The sequence below is a fragment of the Chiloscyllium punctatum genome, chromosome 44, assembly GCF_047496795.1.
Source record: "Chiloscyllium punctatum isolate Juve2018m chromosome 44, sChiPun1.3, whole genome shotgun sequence".
Lineage (NCBI taxonomy): Eukaryota > Metazoa > Chordata > Chondrichthyes > Orectolobiformes > Hemiscylliidae > Chiloscyllium > Chiloscyllium punctatum.
The window spans coordinates 28436524-28457444 of NC_092782.1; the positions used below are offsets into that span (position 1 = coordinate 28436524).

General features: G+C 39.8%; 1 protein-coding gene across 3 annotated transcripts in view; it reads left to right on the forward strand.

Moving 5' to 3' along the window:
- The window catches only part of tbc1d22a (TBC1 domain family, member 22a), a 365228-nt gene that overhangs the window by 137805 nt on the left and 206502 nt on the right, over positions 1 to 20921 (forward strand). For all 3 annotated transcript variants that reach the window (XM_072562565.1, XM_072562566.1, XM_072562567.1), the window contains one exon: positions 4835 to 4949. In XM_072562565.1, coding sequence (XP_072418666.1) covers positions 4835 to 4949 — 115 coding nt within the window. The remainder of the gene's footprint in view (positions 1 to 4834; positions 4950 to 20921) is intronic.

Consider the following 20921-nt stretch of genomic DNA (forward strand, 5'->3'; position numbering starts at 1 on the left):
TGGCCTAGCTTTACATTAACCAAAGAGACATCTGGGCGTTGTGAAAACTTGTAATCATTGCACATATCTTGTAAGCTTTATGAAGGAGTTCCTTCTCAACCACTCTATCCAAGGACTGGAAGATCTGGAACAATATTTTCCTCTTGGTTTCTTGCTTCACTTTTAATAGCATCTTTGTCTCTCCATTTTGTGGAGGAGGAAAGGGCCTGAGAGATAAATGTGGGGGTGGGGTTGGGGAAGAGTCACTGGGAAGGTGATAGGTGGATGCAGTTGGGGGTGTAATTGTGATAGGTTGGTGGGGAGGGTGGAGTGGATAGGTGGGAAGAAAGATGGACAGATAGGACTGGTCAAGTGGGCGGTACCAAGTTAGATTGTTGGATCTGGGATGAGGTGGGGGGAGGGGAGATTTAAAAACTAATAGAGTCAGGTGGTGATGCCATGTGGCTAATGGGTCCTATGGTGGAAAATGAGGTGTTCTTCCTCTAGTTGGTGGGTGACTTTGATTTGGTGGTGGAGGTGGCCTAAGACTTGCATATCCTTGGGAGTGGGAAAGGGAGTTGAAGTGGTCACACGGCAGTGTGGTTGTTTGGTGCGTGTGTCCCAGAGATGTTCCCTGAAACACCCTGTGAGTTGACATCCTGTCTCCTTGATGTAGAGGAGACTACATCGAGAGCAAAGGACACAGGAGATGAGGTGGGTGGATGTGCAGGAAAATCTCTCTCTGGCGTGAAAAGATCCTTTGGGTCTTTGGAAGGAGGTGAGGAGGGAGGTGTGCACACAGATTTTACACCTCATGCGGTGGAAAGGGAAGATGCTGGGTGTGGAGGATGGGCTGGTGGAGGCCATGGACGTAATGAGGGAGTCACAGAGGAACCGATCTCTACCGAATGCAAATAGGGGTGGGGAGCGAAATATATCTTTAGTGTTGGATCTGATTGTAAGTAGCGGAGATGGCAGAGGATAATGTGCTGTTTCTGGAGATTAGTGGGGTGGAAAGTGAGCACCAGGGGAGTTCTATCCTTGTTTTGTTGGAGGAGTGGATTTCAAGGGCGGAGGTGTGGGAAGAGGAGGAGATCCGCTGGAGGGCATTATTGATCACGGCGGAGGGGAAATGGTGGTCCTTGAAATAGGAGGCCATCTGGGATGTCCTGGAGTGGAATTGCTCCTCCTCAGAGCAAATACGGAGGAGGTGAAGGAATTGGGAGTATGGGATCATGTGTCCGGGGGTTAGGAGGTGGAGCCCAGTTAATTGTGGAAGTCAGTGGGTTTGAAATAGATGACTGTGTTAAGTTGGTCGCTAGAGATGATGATGTCCAGGAAGGGGAGGGAGGTATCAGAGATGTTCCATGTGAACTTAAGTTCTGGTTCTGGCTCCACCTCCACCCTCCATCCCATCCTTCTCACTGCAACAAGGATAGAACCCCCCGCCCCCACTAATCTCTGGACAGAGCGCATTATCCTCCACCATCTCTGCCACCTACAATCAGACCCCACCATCAAAGGCATATTTCACTCCCTATCCCTGTCTACGTGACTCCCTCGTTAGGTCCATGTCCCCCACCAACTCACCCTCCACACCTGGCATCTTCCCTTGCAACTGCAGGAGATGTAAAACTTGTGCCACCTTTCTTCCCACCTCCATCCAAGGCCCTAAAGGATCTGGCAAAGATTTTCTGCACATCCACTCACCTCATCTACTGAGTCCGTTGCTCCTTCTGTGGTGCCCTTTACATCAGGAAGACAGGACATCAACTCATGGAACTTTTCAGGGAACATCTCTGGGAGACACGCACTAACAACCCTACTGCCCTGTGGCCGTTCACTCCAACTCCCCCAAGGCCATGCAAGTCCTGGGCTACCTCCACCACCAAATCAAAACCATCTGACAGCTGGAGGAAAAACACCTCGTCTTCTGCCTTGGGACCCTTCAACCACATGGCATCAGCATTGACTTCACTAGTTTTCTAATTTCCCTACCTCCCAGATCCAGTCCTTCAACTTGGCACCACCGTCTTGACCTGTCCTACCTGTCCATCTTCCTTCCTACCTATCCACTTCACCCTCCTCACCAACCTATCACAATTACCCCCTCCACCCGCATCCACCTATTGCCCTCCTAGCTACCTTCCCCCTCACCCCAACCCCATATTTATCTGTCAGCTCCTTTCCTCCTCCACATTCCTGATGAAGGGCTTATGCCTGAAACATCAACTCTGCTGCTCTTCAGATGCTGCCTGACCTGTGCTTTTTGGTGCACACTTTACAACTTTGACTCTCCAGCATTTGCAGTCCTCACATTCTCCATCCTATCCCAGTGCTCTTTCATCAGCACTGAGTTTCTTTGGCCTGCTAACGGAACCCGCGGTGGTGATGCCCTTTGTGTTTCAGACAGCTCCTCACCTCACCCAGCGAGGGCATCACATCAACCAAGGTTAAACTATCCATTTGGCACTTGAATGTCAAGGGAGTGCCTGTTACCTTTGTGTTGCAGAAGTGTTCCCCCGAACCAATCTTACGACCCTTTATGTGTGTGAGGGTGGTTATCTTTCTTCCTGTTCTGTTTAGTACAGTTAGTCTAGTCCCAACATTCAGTGATTTGATTGCAGTATGCACATTCCAGTTCTTCTAGCCCCCTGTCTGTCTTCACCTGTATTATAGATGTATTTGTTATTTGGCAATCAATATCTTCTCTTCCTACTCCAACACTTGGCCAGACTGATTGCACTGGGAAGGCTCAAGACCTGCAAGTTTACGTGGTGAACCCCTTTAATCTGATCAGGGTTGGAAATAGGGTTCCAAACCCTGATTGGATCTGGGCTAAGATTTTTAAAACACTGTTGCTGATATTTTTCTGAAGACATTAGCTATTACGAGGGGGCATAGCTTTAAATTAAGGGGTGGTAGGTATAGGACAGATGTTAGGGGTAGATTCTTTACTCAGCGAGTCGTGAATTCATGGAATGCCCTGCCAGTAGCAGTGGTGGACTCTCCCTCTTCATGGGCATTTAAACGGGCATTGGATAGGCATATGGAGGATAGTGGGCTAGTGTAGGTTAGGTGGGCTTGGATCGGCGCAACATCGAGGGCCAAAGGGCCTGTACTGCGCTGTATTTTTCTATGTTCTATGTACATGGTGCAGAACTTTAGAATGGCAAAATCAAATTTCTAGCACCAAAAGGGTTATTTGGCAGTAATTACAATGCATCACCTCCTAGCTTTCTGCTTTGTTTAGTGGACAAGTGTGCTGTTTCACACCTTTGTGTTGATGTCAGTGCTGAATTGATTAACCAGCTACAAATAAAGCACAGACTTAGGAGGAACAGGGTTCTGTGCACAGCAACATCCTCTGTTTAGCTGTGCCTGTGTAGATTTCAAAAGGTTCCAACTGGTAACCTCCACAATAATAGGCTCGAAAGTAGAGTAAATAAAGAAAACTAGGAATACAAAACTACTTTGTCTGCATGATCATGGTAGTTATATTTCAAAGGAAATTTGTTTGCTGTATAATGGATTGATCCCATTGTCCTAGGATAATGGAAAGAAGCATTTAAGTGCAAATTCTTTCTTCAGTTGCACCACAATCCCACCTAGTCATTAGAGGATTGAAAATATATAATAACCAAGATATAATTATGTCAGTAATAATAAGGCTAACGGTGCTCCCTTTTAACACTGAAAATCAAATAAGCAATTTGACTAAGTACAGATATGCAGTTAAATCCACGGAAATAAATGTGGTATCTGAGTTGTAATATTCCTCTATCAACTTCCCATAAGATGCTTCTCACTGTCTGATATACCGTTCAAATACATTGAATGATTAACTGATTACAATATACTATAACTACACATCATAATGTAAGGACTATTTTGATGAGGTGCTATGTGTTGATAGTTGCCAAACAACCACACTGACACTGAAAATTTCGAAGTGTATCATTTTAGTTGTTTGGATATTAATTATTTATAATTTTAACAAGTACTTCTAAACTTTTTCTGCCTTTTTTAAGTCTCAATATCAATTTTTTTCTCCCTCACTTTTGCACTGTGTATCTGATTTGAAATTGAGTTCAATTTTCTAACTGACACTTTTCGATTCTGATTGTGTGGGTCATTGCAAGAATTCATCTTGACTGGCTACTTCCCTGTTGTTTTAGTTTCCTGATTTCCTATCAAAGATATTACACTTCCTGGATGCCCAGCAGGCAGAAATTTCAAGCGCTATAGCCCCAGAAAGCCTGTGGACAAATGCAAGCATAATGAATGGCTTGTGCCATTGGTGCAATGCTCAGAGCGATGTCCCATATCAGATAATATTATAATTTTGGGAATTATTGTAAATGGGTTTGTGATTGTCAACACTGAGTGCAAACATTGATGTGCCTGCAAAGATAATGACTGCAGGAAGTAAGTTTTGACAGTTTCGGGAATGTGTGCCACATGCAGGAATTGTGATAGCTAGTGATTTTACTTTGTGTTATTGCTGTGTATTAGCATTATTGCTTTACAGCACTGGACAGCAAAATTGAATGTCAACATTATTTGATGCTTCTAATCACCAAGGTGAAATACATTCATTGATACATTTAGTTTTAAAGATATAGCAGTGTATGAATCATATCACTGAGCTTGATTTGCCATGATTCTGCATTGGCTACTGCCATTGTACTGACAAGTCATGGAATTGGCTTTAAAAATGTTATTGTTCTCGTTCAGTGATAGCGTTGTTCTGGAAACACAATTTATGTTGCCATTCATCTTCAAAAATTGAATAATGACCTTGCTGCACCAGAAAATATTTCCTTCATTCTATTTTCTTCAAATTATTTTCCAGATCTTTGAACGCATTCTTTTCATATGGGCGATAAGACATCCTGCCAGTGGATATGTTCAAGGGATAAATGACCTTGTCACACCTTTCTTTGTTGTCTTCGTTTTTGAATATATTGGTAAGTTTCACAAACTGGATGTACCACCTTATTTTTGTCTTTAAAGGTCTTGGGTTAACATAGCAATAGAGTAGCCAATGTATATCTGATCTTTGAGATTGTAAGGAATAAAATATTTGTCTATAATAATTTCCAAAGATTGTCTTTATTAAATAATGTAGCCTCATTTATTTCTATATTGGAAAAACATCCTTTTCAGTATTTTTAAGGGTAAGTTAACATTGTGCTAAAAGCTCCCTCTGCCCTCTTTATTGAGCTCTCATTGTTTTGCATTATTAGAATTAACAGAAAAGGACGATGTGCCCTTGAGTACCTTGAAAGAGCATTTCTCATTTACTGATTTACAGGATGATGCTTCTTCTCCCTTGTTTCCTTTCATTTTTGACATCGTGGGAGGCCTTAAATTGCTTTGCAACTAATGATAGCTTCTGGCTAATCATCTATTCAGTAGGGATGGGTCTGACTCTGGAGGACCTCAACATTTCTCACTTCAACTTTCATTTATGTGTGGAAATGTTCTTAATGAGTCTGTATTAATTGATTCTATCATGTTGTATTTTACTTGTTGAAATATAATTAAAAATACCAGACCAGCTAAATGTCATGTAATTTAAAAAAAAAACTTAAAGTAAAACTGTGTTTTAATGTAAAGTTGTGGAATGTAATGCTTACCACTTCTAAAGATTAATTCGTGCCTGTCATGATTTGTGTACCCGAAAAGTAACTGATTTTAGCTTCAATAATTTAGTCATTTCCAATGCCAGCACAACTGTTCCTGAATCTTTTCCTGCACATTGAGTTGCGCAGCCTGAAGTCTAAACTATTTGGAATTAAAGCACAGAAAGAGACCACTGAGCCCATAATAATTTGGAAATATATGAGATTGTATGAAACTAATTTTTATTTGGTTGTTATATCATTACATTTTGCATGTGCTGAATACAATGTATGAGAACATGGGCTGATCAAACTTATGTTGGTGTGCTGTTCATTAAAAGCAAGCTAAATCTGGGTCTTAATGATAGAAATAAATTGGAGTAGTCTATTCTTTTGATAATCAAAAATTAGGTTAAAATTGTTGAGAAAAACTGAGCAAAAAACTTTTAATGGATGCTTTTATATAAATCCCCCTGCCTTGTTGCACTGCAACCCAAACATCACTTCAGCCAACATCAGATTACTTTTCTCATAACAGTATTTTAAGTTGTCAGACAGCTACAGCAATACGACAATTTTATTTTGAGAAAGATAGTGTTCTAATGTTAAATGTACAGTACTCTTGAATCAGGAATGGTCCAACTCAGCAAGTAACCATTGGAATTACATTGTCACACAGTAGGACAAAGACTTTGAGGTTAAAAATCTCTCAACATCAGGTTGTCAACCACCTGATGAAGGAGCAGAGCATCGAATACTAGTGCTTCCCAATAAACCTGTTTGACTATAACCTGGTGTTGGTTGATTTTTAAATTTTGTACACCCCAGTCCAACATCAGCTCTTCCAAGTAAAGACTTTGAAGAAAGACTTGCATTTATACTGTATGCAATTCCTTCCAGAAATAACGTAATTTATTGTGTATTTGAAGAATTGTTTTGAAGTGTAAGAACTGTTAAGTAAACAAAGCATTTCATGCATGTTTAGCTTATTTTAAAATGTTGAGCAGTTCTCAAGGAATTTTATCCGATGTCTGGACTAGCATCCAAACCACCTGTCGTATGGTAATTCCTCTCCTTGCTTTATAAGGTGGTCTGTCTTGAGCTTCTGGTTTCCTTCAGTAAAATTGTTGACTTGTTTGCCATTTTAAATTTTTATATTGCTATTTGAGATTAGTGAATAAGGTTCACGCTAAAAGCTTTACACGTGATTCACAAACATGCAGGTGAATATTGCTTGTTGGAAATTCAAAGTGCTTACTGTTTTTAAAGTTGCTCACTTTTTAAGGTGCTTGTTTATCAATAGCAAATTGAGAAATGCTGTGAAAGATTAGTATTTTGTGTAGCATGGCGTGATGCTGGACAGATAATGAAGGAATGGCACATAAGATTCGGTGATCATAATATTAGTAACTGTGAACTGTAATATTCAAAGAATGATCACAACTTTCTGGGCTACAAAAAAGGGAATAGAAATTGAACAGAAATGGTTAAATTAAAAATTACTTGCAAGGTCAAATATGGAAACATTATGGAAAAGTGAAATCTTGGAACAAAGAAATAGAAACTTGAAAATAAAATCACTGTTTAATTGGATGAATGAGAGTTTTCAAATTTCTGTTCTTTGGAAGAAATCCTTCAATTTCCCATGTCACCTGACCTTTTCATGGTCTTCCAGCTCTAAATCTGCTGCCAAATGCTCCTATCTAATTCTGATCTTTAGTTCACACTACTTCATCCCCAACATTAGTTGAATACCTTGAGTCAAATTCCTCCTCTGTAGTGGAGATCTTTTGAGATGATGTAGTCTTCAAAGTTCTGTGCATTTCTTCAAAATAAATATTCAAACCTGTCTTTGCAGGTTCATTTTTCATTCTAGTTCATTATCTCTAGTCTGTGTTAATCGGCAGCATGGTGGTTAGCACTGCTGCCTCACGGTGCCAAAGACTCAGGTTTGATTCCAGCCTCTGGAAACTGTCTGTGTGGAGTTGTATGTTCTCCCCATATATGCATAGGTTTCCTTCAGGTGCTCAGGTTTCCTCCCATTGTCCAAGAGTGTGCAGATTTAGGTGGATTGACCAGGAGAAATGCAGGGTTACAGAGATAGGCTGGGTCAAAATGGAATGCTCTTGAGAGGGTTGGTGTGGACTCGATGCGCTGAATGGCCTGCTTCCACACTGTAGGAATGTGTGATATGTGAAGTAGCTTGGGTCCTTTTATATATTAAAGGAATTCAGGCTTGGACAAATCTCAACAAATTTGACTTAAATGAATTTACATTTCAGGTTTTAGTATCCTTCAGGTGACACAGTGGATTGATTGCTCCCTATTGCATTGTAGTTGTTGGGAAAGTGAGTTGTGATTTGTTCATTTTCCTCTGACTGGTGGTCATGGCATTTCACTTGGTCTAATATATAAGCCGTCCCATTCTTGTGTCAAGAATCATGTTTAAGCACATAAGTTGAGCCCTCTTTTTGGCAAAGAAATAGAGTACACTTAATTAAGAGTTGACCTTCATTATTCACTTCAGTGGTGCAGGTTTTAGACACTTCAGTCTCTGTATAGATCAAGCAACTGATGTGAGCTGCATTGCTAAAAAGGTGCATTGATATTTAAGATCAATGATGTTTATCTGGATAAGGTAATCAGAGGGTTAGATAGTGGTTAGCGAGAGTGTTTTTCCTTGGATGGTGAAGGCTAACATGAGGGGACATAGCTTTAAATTGAGGGATGATAGATTTAGGACAGAAGTCAGGGGTAGTTTCTTTACTTAGGGTAGTAAGGGTGTGGAACGGCCTGACTGCAACAGTAGTAGATGTGTCGACGTTAAGGGCATTTAAATAGGCATTGGACATACATATGGATAATAATGGAACCATGTAGGTTAGATGGGCATCAGATGAATTTCACAGGTTGGCGCAACATCGAGGGCCAAAAGGGCTCTATTGCACTGGAACATTCTATCTTCTATGTTCATGATGTGCCTGCACAGTGCAGATCTCGCATATCACAGCTGATAAACCCATATGATTCCTTCTGCAAAAAGAACGAAGTATAGATCAGGTTTCAAACTAAAAGTGTATCATTTGCTTACCTGTTAATGAATTGCGCTGCTAGAGGTAATTTGTTGATGGTGAAAAATTGCAAGAATGGAACAAGTAGTCTACCCTGAAGAAAATGCCAAAGACCAAGTGCAGCATCAATACAGTAACTGACCTTGAGAAACACATCAGAATGTGTTCAAAATCATCAGTGTGTCATATTGGCACCAGAAATACAGTACATGTGTATATATACGCACTTAAGTGGCTGAACTAAAATTCTAAATCCCACAAAGGTTTCCGAGCATTAGTGTCAGTACTTCATGAAGTACAAGGCCAAGATTGATCTGAGATTGCCAAAAGACTCCAACAATTTCCAACAATTTCTCATTAAAAAAGCTTGGTTATCCATAGTGTCATAAGCGCAACGTTACGTTTTGAAAATGTTTTACCACAGAGTTGGTCAAGCTCCAAATTGTGAATTAGGTGAGATTTTCTAAATTTGGGGTACAGGAAATTAATTGGAATGGAAACACTGAATAAGTATTGCCAAATAAGCAAAAGAAAATAAATCACAAGCAGAATTAGAAAAACCTGCTTGCTCTTTTGCTCATAAGCACAAAATCTTCATTGAGATTTTTTCACTGCTTCAACATAGAATAGAATTATAGAATCTCTATAGTTTGGAAGCAGGCCTTTTGGCCCATAGAGTCCACACCGACACTCTGAAGAGTATCCCATCCAGACTCTCTCGCCTACCCTATCCCTGTAATCCTGCACTTCCCATGGCTAATCCACCTGGTATACACATCCTTGGGCACTATAAACAATTTAGCATGGCCAGTCTGCCTAACCTACACATATTTGGCCTGTGGGAGAAAACCAGACCACCCTCAGGAAACCTATGCAGACACTGGGAGAATATGCTAACTCCGAACAGATGTGAAATTGAGGGTGAATTTGAACCCAGCTCCCAGGTGCTCTGAGGAAGCAATGCTAACTACTGAGTTAGCATGCATGAGAAAATTGGTCATCAGCATTGTTTAAATAAAACAAGATCCTGCAGATGTTGGTAATCTGAAATAAAAACAAAATGTAATTTAGCTGGTTCGGCAGCATCCGAAGAGAGAGAAACAAAGTTAATATTTAGACTTCGTGTTCCTCCTGAGTACATTTTGGATGCTTTGACCTTGTCTGTACTGAAGTATGCAGACACTATAAATTCTCTGAAGTAAGGTGTTGAGTTTCAAATATGGTCACTGCACATTTGGCAAGGGTACAGAGAAAGCCAGGAAAAAATGGCTAATGTGAAAAAACATATCTTTGAACAAAGATTGCAGAAACTCAGAGTTTGCATCATTGTTAAAGTAGCATATTGGAAATTTGTGATGGTGAAAGATGTGGGTAATACTTAGAAGCTTCTCAAGTTGAAGGGCGCATTGGTCAATGTCTAGACTATTCCATAATGCCAACCTAGTTGGACTAGAAGAAACAAAAGGTTAATGAAAATTATATTTAAAATTAGTCTGAGAAAATATTTGTTTAAATTAAGTCATAATGTTTGGAACACTTTACAAGTAAAGTGGTAGTGGAAAAGAAGCGATAACAGCATAGGTGCGAGACAGCATTTTAGAGGCATCTTGACTGCTGTTGCACTTGATCTCAGTTTCTAGGTTGTAGTTAATTGCAAGTATTTAGTCTCCACCTGCCTTTACCACATAGTCTGAAAGACAAGCTTCATTAGGAGCAGATATATTAAGAATTTATTTTCTGGAGAGGGAATGTACCCAGATTTTGAAATGCTTTCTTGAATTGCTGCAGATGTCAAATCCTGTTTTAATTTGAGCTCAGCACAGAACTGGAGGGCATGAGAGTACTAACCTAATAAGTCTGGTGAAGTTTATGTCATGTATTATTCCATTTCAGAAGTAGTTGTATCGCTCTATAGGCTGTGACAAGTTTCTTTGAGAAATTAATTTATCAGCACATGAACTTGCATTTATAATGTGCTGTACCACATTGTCAGGACACAATCAAGCATGTCAAAATGACTTGAACCATGTTTGAAGTTCAGAGTTATGTTGACTAAATGAGAGTCTTAATTCATTGTTCTGTCACAGTCAATCCACAGCACAAAGTTGCTTTTGATTTGACATAATTTGGCAATCTTGTTCATACAGGTCACATGTTGACTGCTGTGCAATTTCTTCTTTTGGAGCTGTATAAATGTTTGATATTTGTTGTTTTAAAATTGAGTCTATTCTATACGAAGTTTACTCAATGTGTATGGCCAGATGGTTATACTTGAAGTTTGCTCTCCTGACCTTACATTTGTAAACTATTTGCAAATGGAAAATAAGGGTATGTGTGGTGAAGTGGGCATTGCATAGTGTGTTAATTTGAATCCTTTCTTTACTGAGTCCTGTTAAAGTGTCTGCTTTAAGCACTCACAAGCAAGCAGATCTGTAATTTTATTGCTAATGTGACAATGCTTTCACTTTGAGGTTATTTATCTTGTTTTTTTTAAGAGAGGTTGTAAGGTGAGAGATGTTGAGCTGGCAAATTACTACCACTTGAGAAAACAGTTTGGGAGGCCTTGGTATTTTTTCAACAGCCTGAATTGGTGTGGTCAGGTGTAAAATTAGGATTTCTGGATTTTGTTTTCTCAGTAGTATCAGGAACTGTTAGGGTCTGAGCAGAGTTGGAAACTTTGGTATATCTCTTGATGTTTTCCCCTCCTGATTAAAAAAGCTGCATGTGAGAATCTGCAATTCTTCCTATTGCCAAAGGGTGTGCTCATGGGATGTTACTATATTGGAATGATTAGCTTGTAATAGTTACAGTAGCTACGATGTTAAGTTTTCCAATAGATTATTTAAAATACATTCCTCTTTGGTTGTATTTTTAACTGCAATGTTTAAGTAAATTGTGTTTTGCTAAACATTTAAGAGGTTTGACTAGTTGTATTGCATCTGGAGCAGGCACTTCACATTTGCATTTAAAAATAAGGAAATGTTAGGGTCTAGAATACCTTAAAATATTTTGAGGGAGTCTGTTCTGGTCCATAAAACAAACTTTTTATTTCAGAGTTTGTAAATATACAGAATATATTGGAAATATTGAATTAATACTCTGAGAATCAACTAGTACCCATTGATTTGCACAAGTTCACATCTGTGAATTTGTTTATCAAATTTGAATGATAAAGTGGAAATTTGGAATTTTATCACAGAGTTGGAGCAAAGTCTGGGGCATTCACGTTTTGCCTCCTGTTTCTGGATCTTTATCATCTGGCATTTAGAAGTGGCTTGGCTTGCAAGTCCAACTGAATGCTGTAGAAAAGTTCCAGAAAGCAATCAGTAAAGGGGGAATCAGGTACAGATGTGATTTTAAAAACATAAATTCTCCAGAAGCAAATTGACTTTAAATGCATTGTGGAATAAAAGTTAACAGTTCAGTTTTATGGTCTGCTTTTTTTCCCCTGCTGGGAGAGACATCAAATTGCCTTCCAAGTGCCCATTTTGCTGTTTTGTACCAGATGAAAGAGCATCTTGTCGGAAGCTTTGAAAAACAATTGACCTCTGATTTGTTTGTAACAAGAGATTATTACTGTCTGATTAGCTTGCTTGATGCTCTTGTCCCATTTAGACTTCCCTGGCTACCAGCAGCTAATACTGCGAATGTTCTTTGCTGTAAATTGTAAGGCAGTTCATTGCTATTTAAAAATAAACAGATTTTACTAACACGCGAATGTGTTTTCCTCCCCCTCTGTAGGAGTTTGACAAGTATTTCATAGTTTGTAGGTGTTTTAACTACTTTTGTATTTTGAGGCTGCTTTATAACCGTTGTTCTCCTTGTTCATCGCTATACTTTTGTGAGGAAAGAACATGTACTTGGTGAAAGTTCTGTACTTAAAATTTTTAATAAATGCCCTGAGGTGCTTAGGGGTGGGCTAACAGAAGAGTAACAACTAACCAAGAGAATTCGGAAACGTTATGGTGAGTCTTTTAAAGACAAAGGGCAGGAATACATGTATGACAGACCTCTGAGAGACCAGTGCTGCAAAAGCTAAAGGCAGGAGAAAATGATGCAACAAAGATCACAGATTAGCAATGCCACTCCTCTACCTCTTTTACCTCCCCTCCGCCCACCATTCCTTTTGAAACATCTAAACCCTGGAACATTGAACAATCATTCCTGCCCCTGTGATATCTAAGTCTCAGTAATGGCTACAACGTCATAGTTCCAAGTACTGATCCATGCTCTAAGTTCGTCACCCTTATTTCTGATAAGGGCGGCATGGTGGCACAGTGGTTAGCATTGCTGCCTCACAGCGCCAGAGATCCGGGTTCAATTCCCACCTCAGGCAACTGTCTGTGTGGAGTTTGCACATTCTCCCCGTGTCTGCGTGGGTTTCCTCCGGGTGCTCCGGTTTCCTCCCACAGTCCAAGAATGTGCAGGGTAGGTGAATTGGCTGAGCTAAATTGTAGTGTTAAGTGAAGGGGTAAATGTAGGGGAACGGGTCTGGGTGGGTTGCTCTTCAGAGGGTTGGTGTGGACTTGTTGGGTCGAAGGGCCTGTTTCCACACTGTAAGTAATCTAATCTAATCTACTTGCAATCAAATAGACACACTTCAATACATTACATTGACTGCATCTTTGCCCTATCAAATGCCTATCCTTCCTCACAGAAAGTCTGCACGCTATATCTGGCAGTTGATTACCTACTCCATCATCTGATCTGTAGCTCTGGTTCCCACACACTTGCCAGTCTAATTTAAACCTTCCCGAAGAGCTCTAGTAAACCACCTGCACAGGATATTGGTGCCTTTCAGTTTAGGTGCCACCCATCCTTCTTGTATAGGTCCTGCCTTCCCCAAAAGGTATCCCACTGATCCACATATCTGAAGTCCTCTGTCCTCCACCAGCCCTGCAGCCACATGTTCATCTGCATGCTTCCTCCTTTCCTAGCCTCACTAGCACATGGTGCCGATAACAATCCTGAGATTACTTCTCTCCTTGTCCTGCCTTCTAGCTTCCAACCTAACTCTGTACATTCTCTTTGCAGGTCCTCATCCCTTTCCCTACATATGTCATTGTGACTTCTGGCTGCTCACCCTCCCCTTTAAGAATCCTGGAGACTTGATCCGAGACATCCCTGACCTTGGCACCCGGGAGGCAACATAGATCTGGGAGTCTCGCTCCCGACCACACAATTTCCAGTCTGTACATCTCACGATTAAATCTCCTCACTCTGTTATTCTCTCCCCTTCCCTTCTGAGTCACACAGCCAGGCTCACTGCCAGAGACATGGTCACTGTGGCTTTCCCCTGGTAGGTTCCCCCTCAACAATATTCAAATGCTATCCTTATTATTAGGGCAATGGCCATGGAGGGGGGAGTTCCTGCACTGTCTGCCAATTCCCTTTCCGTCTCCTGATGGTCGCCCAGGTACATTTATGCTGTAAGTTAGGTGTGACTACCCTCCTGTAACTCCTCCCTATCATTCCCTCAGCCTCCCAAATGATCTAAAGTTCATCCAGTCCCAGGTCCAGTTCCCCAACATGGCCTGTGAGGAGCTGGAGTTGGCCACAGGCCGAATATATCAATTCATGTACCCAGCAATTCCCATGTCTGCGTCCACTCCTGTTGAGCCTTTGCTACACCGATTCAAGAGGTAAGACTTTAAGAGGGAAATTTACCTTTCTGGCTGTCCTCTGGTCCTCTCTTTCACTACTCCCGCTGCTGCAGTGGAAAATGTTTTCAATCGGTTCGTCAGATTTCTACTTGTAGAACTTATCAATTCTATTAAAGTGACCAGAGCAGAGCAATTGCTGCTATAAGTGAAGGGAGCTACGAAGTTAACTGCAACTTCCAATGACATAATAGTCCATAACAATTTCTCACACCTTTAAAAGATTTCATGAAGACCCCATGGTTTTCATGAAGTGTGCAATACTGCATGGTTTAGGTTGCAAACGTACCTCTGATAGCTGCACAAGAGTGAGCTGGAAGATGTCAGCTGCAACTTCTTGCAGTTCTTTGCCACTTGCTTGACTCTGTAAAAGTTACTGATATAAGTTTTGCTTTGATTGAACCTGTAGTTGTAGCTGTGCCTTGTAACTTGACGTGGTAAGCCAGCTAAACTTGTGTGTGAAAAGCCTAAAAGTTTGCAGAGAAATGTTGGTGGAAGATTAACATTTCTTCCTGAGAATTCATTATTAATGTTTGTATTTCTTTATTTTAATTCTAATTTTGATTGTGTATTTTTACTTTAAAATTCTTAATTGAATTAATTTTTTGATCAAATAAAATAATTGCTCAGCTTTCTGTTGCTATTTTTCTCCATTTTCTCAATTGCAATGTTCTTACTTTTTCTTTGTTATTTGCATGAGGTAAGAGAGGCTAGTTGCATGAGGCAAGAGAGGCTAGGGATGGATAGATTCTGGAGTGGATGGTTATCCTGGTGGTGGCCTGTGTGATATATTCAGTGAATATGGAGCAATATCTGGTTGAAGTTAAAATTGCAGGGTAGAACAACTAACTTAAGTTCTAGGCGTGCAGTGGAACTGTACCAACCTCAGTGAGAAAACCTGAGTCCAAGTCCTACCTGCTCTAAAGGGGTGTCATAATATATCTGGGCAGGATGATTGAAAATGTCTCTAACATCTAACTGTGGGTTGCTTTACTCATATGGAATTACATAAAGTTTTAAATTTCAACGAATCACAATGACATATCTGGAGTGAAACAGAATCTGCAATTCTGAACTCTTGGGATCATTATATTGGAAAATTTCAGCATTGAGTTGTTACATAATCCTAAATCAAATATTGTAATTTGTTTGGATTGAGTGCTAAATCATCTCCTTTTCTCAACTAAGAAATTTTTCTCAGATTAAATTTTAAAAATACTCAGTTCTTCAACTTGGAGAGGAAAACTAAAAGGCAATTGACTAGAAATGTTAACTTTGTTCAGAATTGTCAAGCTTTTCTGCCATGTTGTGTTTATTTTTAATTTTTAATTTCACATTTCCAGCATCCAGATAAAGTTTGCTGTTGTAAAGTTTTCCTGAACACAAATTTTGGTGAACTTGCATAGTTTGGCTGTTGAAAAGAAATTTTGTAAAACTAATTTTTAATATTTCTTCATAAAATTTACTTGTTCAAATATGCTCAGTTCAAAAGTAGGCATAAAGCAGATCATTTTTTTAGCTGTGGATCTGTAGTTTGCAACTTTATCCCTGGCCAGGAAACTAATAACAGGTGTAAAATGACACTAATTACACACAAATCTTGAAGAAAACGACCATCTAGAAAACATATTGGTCCCAAGTGTGCATTAACAGCAGAAAAGCAGCATACATTTGAATTTTTAATCGGACTACATTTACTAATTAAGAAGTGCGTTAGCTCAATAAAATCATAACAAAAATAGCATATGTTGCCAACAATGGAGACTTTACTGGTCATGATGATAAAATTAGTTTATTTGTATATTGAGGCATGCATTTACACTTTCCTAAGCAAGATACCTCTGAATTGAAACTTCACCGAACTGCAATGGCCACTTCAATCAAACATTTTGTTAATTCACTCAAAAATTAATGATGGACAGATTATTTGACACAGCATAGGAATTCAAGTAATCTAGTGGAAATTTGCTGCAATATAAGGTAGATACCAAGTGACAACTGTTAGATTAATTGTATTACATTCAATAGTCACATAATTGACTAATGCTGCCAAAACAATGAAGACTTTTTTTAACCCTTGACTAGATCTGAACAATTAAAACAACTTTCAAACTGTAATTTTTTCTAGCAAAATAATTGTTCATTTGTACCCTTTGACTGTATTTGTTTACTGATATCTGTCAGAAATTGGCGAAAGCCTAGTTCAACTAATTTCCTTCGTAACAGAATAATGCAGTGGGATATTAATAGAATGCACTGATTATTGTGAATATACCAGCATTTTTAAAGATTTGCTACACAGCTATTAATTACTAATTAAGTGAAGGGAGTGGGCAGGATTTTTTTTGTTGAAAAATGATATGAAATTAAGCTGTTTAGTTTAGGAAATCTCAACTCAAAAAGCAAGATTTTGTTTCAAATATGGCTGGAATTCATAACCATCAAAAGAACAGTCCAATCATCTGACTGTTTCAGACCTGAGTGGTTTGAATTGTTGAGATAAATGAAATTATTGAGTGATTCATAGCTCCAATTGCATTTCCATACACATCCCTTTTTCACCAACTTGTTACTCCTTGGTAACATTACTATCAAATTGGCTTATCCACACTGATCAAGCCTAACAGTACTTTTGAATTTCCCTCAATCTATTTATGGCCTGTATTTTGTCAAACTATTTGTTTGACGTTTAGTCTTGGATGAATTGCGGTTTCCTCTAGGAACATACTGGGAAGATTTAAGGCACTGATTAGAGTTCACATGCAAGACTAACTATCTTCACCACTGATTCTAACCTTGCACTGTCTCTACCTGTAATTTATGACTCTGCCGTAATGTCCTATTTCTGAGTTAGAAATTGTTTTCAAACCCCATTCTATTAACTTGAGCACAATGCTAAGGCTCATGTACCATGTTTTTCTGATGAGCTGTTAAGACAAGACACCTCTGTCTCCTTTGGTGGATGTCAAAGACTCCATCACACTATTTGGGAAACAGGAGAGAAGCTTCCTCACTTGAGCTGACTAGGAATTATCCCTTAATTATTTGTCCGTTGTGATCTTGTTGAAAACTTGCACTGTGTAATTGTCTACCATGTTTGCCAGTGTTAAAGCAGAAGTACTTCTTTGGCTGCATAACTTTTTGGACAGTTTGAAGTTGTAAAATAAATAATAACAAGTTTGTTCCTTCTTTTGAAATAGACTGTTTGTGACTTAAAGAGCTTGCCTGACCCCCTGTGTCTTGGTTTCCTCCTCAGATAGGATTGGACATTATGAAGTTGTCTTGTCTGTTAGGATGATGGAATACATGATGAAACGAACCTGTTTAAAAGTGCTTAATAATTGCATTTGTGTCGGCTGCATCAATTGGACACCAATTATAATAATTGTAGCTGAGACCTGCTGTGGCTGATTGCTGGTGGAAGACAGTTAGAAATTTCCATTGGCTTGCAACAGAGAGCTTTAAGTTGGATTATTTTAAATAGGTAGAATACATTTATGTGATGTGGAATGTCGTTTTCTAATGGCAGCAAGAATATTTAGCTTGTGTGTGTTCTGTGTTGGATACTTTTCTGTTATCTTGCCGATCGATTTATAATCCTTTTATATCAATGAAGCATCTTATGGTACTGTGTTGGAACAATTGTAGAAATGACATTTGTTTTGGTAAAGTCATTTGATGCTTGTATTTGAGAGAAGAAAATGCTTCTGTGCCTTTTTTTCTGAAGCATTGATGTGTTTCAAACAAAAATTGTTAAAATGGCCTTACTCCTTTAAACCTTTGATTTCGTATAGCCTGAAACCCTGCTTCACTAGACAATGTCCAATGTGTTACCTATCTAACAGGTTAATACTTAGTGTGTCAGGAAAGTAAAATTGAAAGCAATTGAATGACTGAAACAAGCTTGTTACCTTTCTATTGCATTTGATAACTGCATTTATAGTAAGGAGTAAAATGCACTTTGGTATAATCCTAGCTGTTGGTATTAATGGATAACTAAGACACCACAATAAAACCTGCCTTGACAGATCATTTATTTTGGCTAACACACTGGTCTTCACTAGAACATAGTCACACAAGGCTGCACAATTTCTTTAATATTGGAACAGAAGTTTACTATATAAAAGATTAAAAAGAACACAAACTTAAGCCATCCCTATATAGATCACAGCTAGAAAAAAGTCTCTAGACTGGCAAACCAAAGGTGCAACGTATTCCCCAGGGCATCACTTTACAGTGATTAAAATCGAGCCAAGTTACACCTCTACAAAAAACCTTTAAGTTTAACTTGACTGATTCTCCCAAGCTTCTGACCTGTGAACCGTGGAGTCGTCTGACATCAATGCTTTCAAAACTGAGAGCTCAGACTTTCTTAGCTTCTACTTTTAATACTTTAAATCAAACACTCCTGCTCCAGGAGTTGCACCAAATAAACTTTTCTACAGAGGTAATATTGCCTTTGCTGCTATGAAACATCTTCTTTCTGAGAGGCGGATACTCGCTTCTAACTCCAGCCATGTTTCCTCTGAACTGTCCTAAAGATTTTCACTGTGTTTTCTTAGCCAAAAAATGAATCCTTGATTGTTCTAATAAAAAAACAATGGTTTTTAATATTTACTCTACCTGCCAAAGACCATCTCAGTATAAACAATTATCTAGTGCACTTTATTGGGGTTCCCTGCTCTCTGACACATGCTGGATTAGGTCATTGTTCTGGAACAGCTATCTGATGTGGGTTTTCTTTTTAAACCTTCCATAAATGTATCCAATACCAATGTGCCACTATTTTGAATCTAATATCCAAAAGAAAAGTTAATTGCACAACTTTCATGGCAAAACTATGGTATAGATGTTGTCAGATTAAATTCAGGATTTGTTGGCATAATGTACAGAATAACAATTCAAAGTTCAGGATCTCAGATTCAAACTTAGTACAAAAAGTTAGACGTTTGTCATACGAAGGAATGTTATGCTCTTACAGTGGTCTGTGCTTTGAATAAGGATGAGATGGGAGTAGAATAAATACAGGCCGTTCTGCTATAATGCGCGTTTTGTTAACACGCATTTGCTGTAACGTGATTGATGAATTGGCTTCTAAAACGCCAAGTTTTAAAATGTGTGTTGATTATAAAACGATTCTGGTTGCATTAGTTTAAATGATGCTGCTATTACATGATTTTCTTATAATACAGGATTGTATGAGAACGGAACAATCACATTGTAGCAGATCTGACTGTCACTAGCAAAACAAGTCAAAGGCGTGGATAAAAATTGATGTGTTACCTGTATACAAAAGTCATATAATTTACCAACTCACTTCGTTAATTTGGATGAAGAGACTGAAGGTATAGCTGCTAAATTTTTAGATGGTGCAAGGATTGATTGGAAAGTAAGTTGTGAAGAAGACGTGTAGAAGCTACAAATTAGAGAGCTATTGCTTCAATTATCCAGGGCATTGGTATGACCATATCTGGAATTGTCTGTACTCTATCGGTCTTTTTTTTAAGAAAAGAAGTTCAGCGAACATTTGCCAAACTAATGCCTTTAATGAGTTGGTTGATTTATGTGGAAAGGTTGGATATTTTGCCTCCACCGTATCTGCTCCCAGGAGGACCAGTTCCACCACAGAACACACCAGATGGCCTCCTCCTTTAGAGACTGCTATTTCCCTTCCCACGTGGTTAAAGATGCCCTCCAATGCATCTAGTCCACATCCTGCCCCTCTGTCCTCAAACCCCACCTCTCCAACCGTAACAAGGACAGAACCCCCCTGGTACTCACCTTCCACCCTACCAACCTTCGCATAAACCACTTCATCTGATGACATTTCCGCCACCTCCAAACAGACCCCACCACCAGGGATATATTTCCCTCCCCACCCATTTCCGCTTTCCACAAACACCGTTCCCTCCATGACTACCTGGTCAGGTCCACGCCCCCCCCAACAACCCACCCTCTTTTCCTGGCCACTGCAGGAATTGTAAAACCTGCACCCACACAACATCCAAGTCCCCAAAGGAGCCTTCCACATTCATCAAGGTTTCACCTGCACATTCAGCAATATCATTTATTGTATCCATTGCTCCCGATGCAATTTCCTCTACATGGGGGAGACTGGGCGCCTCCTAGCAGAGCGCTTTAGGGAACATCTCTGGGACACCCGCAATGCCCTGTGGCCCAACATTTCAACTCCCCCTCCCACTCTGCCAAGGACATGGAGGTCCAGGGCCTCCTCCACCGTCGCTCCCTCACCACCCGATGCCTGGAGGAAGAACGCCTCACTTCAACCCCATAGCACCAATGTGGATTTCACCAGTTTCCTCATTTTCCCCTTCCCCCACCTCAGCCCAGCTCCAACCTTCCAGTTCAACACCGCCCTCATGACCTGTCCTACCTGTCTATCTTCCTTTCCACCTATCCACTCCACCCTCCTCTCTGACCTATCGCCTTCATCCCCACCCCCAATCACCCATTGTACTCTTTGCTACCTTCCCCCACCCTCCTCTCTGATCTGTCTCCTCCATCCACACCCCCATTCACCTATTGTACTCTATGCTATGTTCTCCCCACCCCCACTCCCCTCT